Source organism: Verticillium alfalfae, genomic scaffold (assembly GCF_000150825.1).
Source record: "Verticillium alfalfae VaMs.102 supercont1.6 genomic scaffold, whole genome shotgun sequence".
In the NCBI taxonomy this organism is placed as follows: Eukaryota; Fungi; Ascomycota; class Sordariomycetes; order Glomerellales; family Plectosphaerellaceae; genus Verticillium; species Verticillium alfalfae.
The window spans coordinates 571351-578493 of NW_003315033.1; the positions used below are offsets into that span (position 1 = coordinate 571351).

At 56.1% G+C, this 7143-nt stretch overlaps 2 protein-coding genes across 2 annotated transcripts; both read right to left on the bottom strand.

Annotated features, from left to right (window-relative positions):
- Positions 1-1295: 1295 nt before the first annotated feature.
- Positions 1296-3281, bottom strand: VDBG_05270 (protein-arginine deiminase type-3; the record flags this gene model as incomplete). The annotated part of the gene is made up of 4 exons (XM_003004111.1): positions 1296-1643; positions 1678-2564; positions 2711-3187; positions 3245-3281. The coding sequence occupies 4 exons, from the start codon at positions 3279-3281 to the stop codon at positions 1296-1298; spliced, it is 1749 nt and encodes a 582-aa protein (XP_003004157.1).
- Positions 3282-4409: 1128 nt separating this feature from the next.
- VDBG_05271 (vacuolar amino acid transporter 2) lies at positions 4410-6186 on the bottom strand (the record flags this gene model as incomplete). Its single annotated transcript, XM_003004112.1, has 4 exons — positions 4410-4438; positions 4498-5070; positions 5123-5285; positions 5389-6186. 4 exons carry the CDS (start codon positions 6184-6186, stop codon positions 4410-4412), a joined length of 1563 nt encoding a protein of 520 aa, XP_003004158.1.
- Positions 6187-7143: the final 957 nt, after the last annotated feature.

Sequence of the window (7143 nt, forward strand, 5' to 3'; positions counted from 1 at the left end):
CAAAGTATTAGACAGGGCACGACTAGATTCGACCATCAGAATGATTCCTGTCGGGCAGGGTTCGAAATGAGACGGGGGAAGGTATTATCACTCACGGCACCGCAGGAAGAGCAGGTCTTGCTGTCGCTCGACATGGCGGCGCTGCACTTGGGGCAGGAGCTGTGGGAGGCGTTGACGGGGTACATTTTGGACGAGTGCTTTCTTTTCTCAAACGGGCTTGGAGGGCTTGGTGTGGATGTCAGTGGTGGCAACACGGCAGCAGGAGGAGATTAGAAGCAGGAAGAGAGGCGTACTTGTAGGGTATGAAGTTGAAAGAATACAGGAGAACAGGCTTTACCCCGCGTGAGGAAGGTTTGATGCGTTTCTCGCGAGGAGTAGATAAAGGGTCGCGCGGAGGTAAGCTGTATCACGTGATTGATATGCGGTGGTCCAATAGCGTCGGCTGCGAAGGTCAGGAGGACAAGTTTTGGTACCAACTCTGGCCGGACGCAAAGTCTGGATCCCACCTCGCGAGGATATGCTGGGTTCCATCTGGGAGGGAGGGGTTGGCGGTGGTTATGGATCTCGTCGGAACGCTTTCTCGGGTAGTGCGCTGCTTAGCTTGGTATTGACCGCCTTGGTGGCATGAGCATGTCATTTGGAATGTTCTCTGTTGGCTGAGGCGACGGGCGGAAACCAAGCAAATATACCCGACAGGCACATACAGATATGCTACATAGGTAAGGATACGTTATGAAGCTCGCTGTCTTGCGGGCATCTTCCTCGTGTCACAAGAAACTTAGGTAGGGGCCCTTCGTCGCAGAGTGACAGGAAATGACAGCTCCTCAGACATTTTGCCTAGCCAACTGTCCGGGCCAGAACAAATAAGCCTCTTCTTCTTCAGTGTCATCCAACATACTGCTGGGTCAGCACACTACTCTGTTGACGGTCATCTTTGAATCGAAAGTGCATCTCAGACGTGGTCTAGCTATCACACACACACACACTCTCCGTGTCAGCCAAAACAAGCATGAGACACGGCCCATCTCTGCACTCGCCGCCAAGCCACAACGTGGTCGAGATGCACAAGGCGAGCAAACCATGTCTCGCGCTTTTGCTCCGTCGTGTGTCAGCAAGTTGTATTGATCTCTATCGACTGACTTTGGAAGAAAAAAAAAAAAAAAAAACCCCTCCTCTCCCCATGCCCCCCCTCCCCTCGGCTGAGCCTACGAAACATCACAGAGTCAGGCCCGCTTGCCGCAACGTACCTAGGTAGGAATGGCACATCCCGCACCTCGCCTCGTCAAGCCCCCTATCTATCCCCACCAAGGCATGCTGGCGTCACGCCACACGTTGGTGCCGTCGTGCACGTCCGCGCCGTTGATATAATGAGAGAACCAGTCGTCTAAGTACGTCACCTTGAAGTTGGCCCTTGCGTACACTGCCGTGATGGCCTCGGCGATTATGTCCACGCCATCAATGACAGGACCGAACGGATTGGGCGCCAGGACCGTGTGATTCGCCGTCAGCACGATGTTGTTGATGGCATTCGGGTAATACCGTCCAGACCCCTTTTGCCGAAGTTCTCCTGTCTGCGTACGAATTCCTTTTTCCCTTTTTCCGCAGCGGCAGGGACGCATCAATGATGGACCCGGCGCGCCCCGCTGGGCCTGCTTTGAGCGACTTGCTGTCGCTCACGGCGGGCGCGGTGTTTTCTGCCTCCTCATCGCAGGTGAAGACCGGGCGATCGACCGGGTAGAACAGGGCGGGCACGCGGAAGATTTCGTCGTCCGAGAGGCCCGTCTCGCGCTTGAGGATCGCGATGTTGTCCTCGATGCGGACCGTCACGTTGCGTGTGATGATCTCCAACTCGGCCAAGCCCAACACCTTGTCGACCGTCTCAATGACCTGGCAGCCGAAGGTGGTGGGCAGTACTGGTCGGGACACGGCGGGCAGCCCGCCGTGGCCGTCGCGTGAGGCGCGGGCGAGGAGCTCGAGGCCGGCGTTGGGATCGTTGATCATGAGAACCCAGCCGCGCTCGTTGTCCGCCGGCAGGAAGTGGAGGAACTTGTCGATTTGGACGGGAGCCAACCAAGACACGTCGAGCAGGAGGGGCACCTGGAACTCCTGCGCTTCGAGGAAGGGAAAGATGAGCGGCTTGACGCCTTTCACGGCGCCCATGACGATGCGGCCGGCGGGGTACGACTTGCCGTTGTGCGTGTAGGGGGGGATGGTCTCGAGGTTCCCCAACGAGTCAGTGGGGCTGTCCGACGCCAACAAAGGTTGCTGCACGGCGCCCACGGTGTCTGATCGCAGGCGATCGATTGCCTCGACACCAGGGAAGAGTTGCCACTGGGCGGACCGGATCACGATGCGGATCACGACGGGACCGTGAGGGCCAGGGATACTGGCGTACCCCGACTCAAAGTAGTCCTGCGTCGTGACTTCATCGCTGTTGGACATGAGGGTGACGGGTTCACTGAACCCTGCGTCGGCAACGTGCTTCTGAAGTTGTTTTACAAAGTAGGCCTGGGCGCCGTCAACGTCATCGTCATCACCGGCTGTTGATATGAACTGCTCCACGTCTTGGGCGTGGTGGTGTGTCAGAACTGGGGCCACGCGGAAAGCGACAGCATCCGTGGCCTCCTCGGGCCCCGTCAGTCACGGTCATATGGACGACGGCAGTGGCCATCCCAGCCGCCAGGACGTCGGACATCTCGCGCGTCAATACCAAGGGACAAGCCTTTCCTGAGCTCCTGTGCCGTGAATATGTGATTTGCTGCAATGTATTTCCAGGCGTCGCCATCCTTTTGGAAGATGCGGACCTTCTTGGCGGCCAGGTCGTTCGTCACGTGGACAGAGCCTGTTGCACTGGGGCTGACCTTGCAGTTCGCGAGGACCAGGATGGGAGCCAGGTATTGTGGGTTGCGTTGAGTATCGTCTGAAGCGTCGTTGCAAGACTCGATCGCGTTGCCCAGGATGTCGGTGTTGACCGACAAATCGAGGCTATGATTGAGGTTTGAAAATATGTCGAACATCTTTTCGTGGCAATGATCATCCGCGTCTCCGATGTTGGGCAAGAAAAGAGCACCTCTCGTCTCACTCCACTCGGCTTTCTTTTCGGCATCCGTCTTGGCATCGATGATTCCATCCCGGTTGGTATCCGCAAGTATGGTGACGTTCAGGGCACACGTGAGAGGAGCGCACGCTATGACGGTTACTAACGTACGCACCAGAGCGATGGAGGTGTGGCATGTTCACTTACCGAGGGCGAGTGCCGCCGTTTGAAGGGTTGATTTCATTGTTAGTTTTTGGAAGGTAATGACTGAGGTAGGTACTGTAGGCAAAGTAGATGGACGTCTTGCATCGAAGAAGAGAAGACCTTGATCATTCCAGTCTGATCCTCAACGGAGGGTTCCGAGGATTTTATCATCACATCCCTGCTTCAGAAATGTTCAGAGTCCCGTTTTCTGGGTCTGGGCCTTCTCGGTCAAAGTTATTCTCCTTCACCTAGGAGGCCTGGTCACCCAAGACGAAAGTAAGACCCAAGTCTTTGTTGTCTTTGTACAACCATTTCTACACTAAAAGGCTGTTCATAGTGTCTGGTGGGCACTCACGCTGTATCGTAAACCTAAAGTACTCAAATTAGCCTTCAATTCAAGGTTGTTACCCCTTGTGCATGCCTCTAGATATTAGTTGCCTGGAGCATGAGATCCACAGACCGAACTCAGGGGCATACATGGTACCTTGGCGGAGCCAACTGTTACTCTCATTAAGGTGCAGAAAAGTACTCTTTATCAACACCAGGGCGCTTGATTCGTTATGCGGTAGAGGGAATGAGAACACCGAAGATTGACAGGCTTAGGGGTAAACAAAGGGGAGGAGGGCGGAGGGAGATGTAAGCTTCTGGGTGGATGCTGTCGAAACTAGATGTTACTTTTCCAGGGTAAAGTTCAGCGTCGGCAAGCTATACCACCCAGCAACACGCAGATTCTGTATGCTTTTAGTTCCCTACCGTAATTTGAAACCGGACACCCGTCATGACTAGACTGCGCCCTGAAGGTTCATATAGTCCCACATGTTCAAGGTACCTTGCTCAACGATACCGACGATTAGCGTAAACCCCAACCCCAACCCCCCCCTCAAAGGATGATGACTTTTTAAAGTCAAAGTGGGACCTTCGTCAAATTGACGGCGACTCTCGAGGAAGTGCGAACGTGGGAATTGTGCAATGGTGAAACAGGCCGGGTGGGAAGAAAAAAGGATAATGGATGTTACACTGCTCCCTTGCGCAGTGCATTGGATGCGACTTACAAGTCATTTACGTCTAGTTAATGGGTACCTGACCATTGACTTTATTGGTACAGCCCGCTCTAGTCCCAATCAAGGTTCTCATCTCTTTTCAGTTCGTTCAATCGTACACTGCCATTTCACATGCACTGCGCCGTGCCGCTCTCGTCTTTAGATGAAGGGTTAGCAATCTCAAACAGACACAACCAAGCCAAACATGCTACTCACTGCTAACCATCTTGGCGACGGCCTGTACCAGACTAATACACATGACAATGGTGCCAAAAACAACAATGGCCATGGCCATGTACGTGCGCCAGGAGCGCGTCGTCAGCTTGATGTAGCACAACGGCGGCAGGATATATGCCATGGCGCACGCGCTGGTGGCGCCGACGAGCTCGAAGACAACGCCAACATCACACGTCATGAGGCTGATGACAGTAGCCGATCCCACGAGCGCCGTGCTGAAGATGAGGTGCAGCTTCAGATTGAAGGGCTCGCCGGGATAAAAGTAGTTGAACATGACCTCGCGGCAGACAAACGCCTCGAGGGGCAGCGTCGTAAGCATGTTGAGGCCGAAACAGAGACGAGCAATCGTCACCATGACGTTATCGGCGGGGAAATTATTGAGAACGTTACCCAGCGTCTTGTCGCCAAACGTCAGGAAGCCGGCGAGCGCCATGAGGAGACAGAAGACCATGGAGATGCCGGTCGAGTAGTGGGTGACGCGGGAGAAGCGGTCAATGGTGGGCGTCTTAAGGGAGCCGTAGATGAGGAGCGAGTTGTGGTGGCACACAAAGGCTGTTTCTCGTTAGCTGTGCTGTGCGGACGATCGGCGGCTGACGGTGTCTACCAAAAGAGATGACGCCAATGGCCTCGAAAATGCCACCGTTGATGGTCAGGAGTGCTGGCGTGAAGGAGCCCCGCTCAGATCTGGGGGTCAGCAGGCCCTGGACGACGACCGTCACCACAATGACGCCCATACTGATGAGGGCCAACGTGCTCGCCTTGGCCAGCTGCTCATGGTTAGCAACACGTCTTGCTGGTGTTGGAGGTAGGAGGGGTAAGGAACATGGGCACCTTGGAGATGTCTCGGTACAGCGTCAGTGGAAAACTGACGCCCATGACGAAGACGGCAATGACGAATTGACGGTTCGCCAAAAGCCATAGGACCGGCATGTCCCGCAGATCGGGCCAGATGGCCAAGAAGACATGAGGTATAGAGTCGCCGACAATGACACCAAAAGCCACCATGCCGCCAAAGGCAAATGCCCACTGTGCCACGGAGATGGCGATGAGGCCCGGCCTGCCAAAGCAGTGCTGAACCGTGCCCTGGAAGCTGTCGCTGCCACTGAGCTTGCTGTTGATGACGATGAGGCAGATGGTCCAGTCGACGACAAAGGTCAGGCCGACGAGCAGCACGACGCCCGCCAGCAGGCCGGCCTGTTTGAAGGCGTAGGGCTGGCCGATGATGCCGGCGCCGATGATGGAGTTTGCCATGTTCATAAAGGCCATGCGCAGCCCGGATTTGGGCCGCTGGCGCTGCTGCTCGGCCCAGTCGTGGACATCTTCGTCTTCGGCCCAGGGACTGTTGGCGAGGGCGACAGAGGGCGCCTCGATGTCGGTCAGGAGGGGGTGATGCTGGTGGTCGCCGTGGCGGTCGTCGTCGTCGCCGTCATCGTGTTGGTCGAAGTAGCCACGGGGTTCCTCCACATCGAAACTGCTTGCGCCATTGCTCGAGCTTGGGGCGGGCGCTTCGCGTATGGAGGGTGTCAGGTTGAAGCGGACGCGGTTTGGCGTGCGCGGAGACTTGGCGTTGGTATCGGCAAGGGGATCGTCGGCGAGGAGGCCGAGATCTTCTTCGGAAGAGGCATGGTCCTCGCCAGTGGGAGCTCCATAGGTTCGAGCCTGAGGCATTGTACCAGGCAGGCTGTATTATTGCCGTGGCATCGTCGGTAGGTCGCGGCGGCTGCGTGGCGCGGTACTGGAGCAAGAGCTGCAGTGGTGGTGAGGCCAATGTGGTGCAATGTAGTGAACGGAGCGGAAGGAGAGTCGACAGCGTCAGGCAGGTGGTTCGTGCGGTTGTGGCCGGAATGCTTGATGTCTTGATGTGAGGCTTGTCGTGGTAGGTAGGGAGGTTGAGTGGCAGAGAGCTAGGTACCTTAGCTAGGTACCTAGGTAGGTACCTGCAAGTTGAGGCCAGCGAGTCAGGGGAGGGTTCCACAGGCCAAATTATCATCCAGATGTCGTGCGTACTATGTACCATGGAAGCACTGGCTGCATAGGTAGGTACCGAGGACAGCCCTTGTTAGGGAGGCGGGTACATAGTACATATAGCCACCTGCCCGCTATTGTGCACCTAAAACAGGGGACAGGAGACAGGAGCATCCCGCGTCCCCTGAGGCGCTCCCAACGCCGGGGGGCTCCCGCCTATTTGGGTCGTCAGATGGAAATGTCGCTCCACGTCTCGATGCGCTGCAGCATGGTGCAGGAGACTTCACTGTCCATGCCTGTCAACGTCCGCTAGTCCGTTCTGAGACGGGTCTCCTCCATCGTCTCCCCACCAAAAGCACTTTTGCCTCTTTCATGACACCTCTCGAGCCAAGGCCCTTGCTCCTCCTCCACCTTGCCTATGCCTACCTGGGCGGTACCACAGCACCACTGCACCACTACCTCGACCATCCATTTACATGGCATTCCCTTTGACCCTCGGGTCTCACAGCACCTCAATACCGAGACGGGCAGCAAAAACAGTCTACTTTGCGCGTTATCGGCCAGATGAGCGACTTTATCGCTCGAGCCACCACGCGATAACCTTTGACCGGGCACCCCTCTGCACCACCACACCCACCAACACACGACGACGACCGAAAA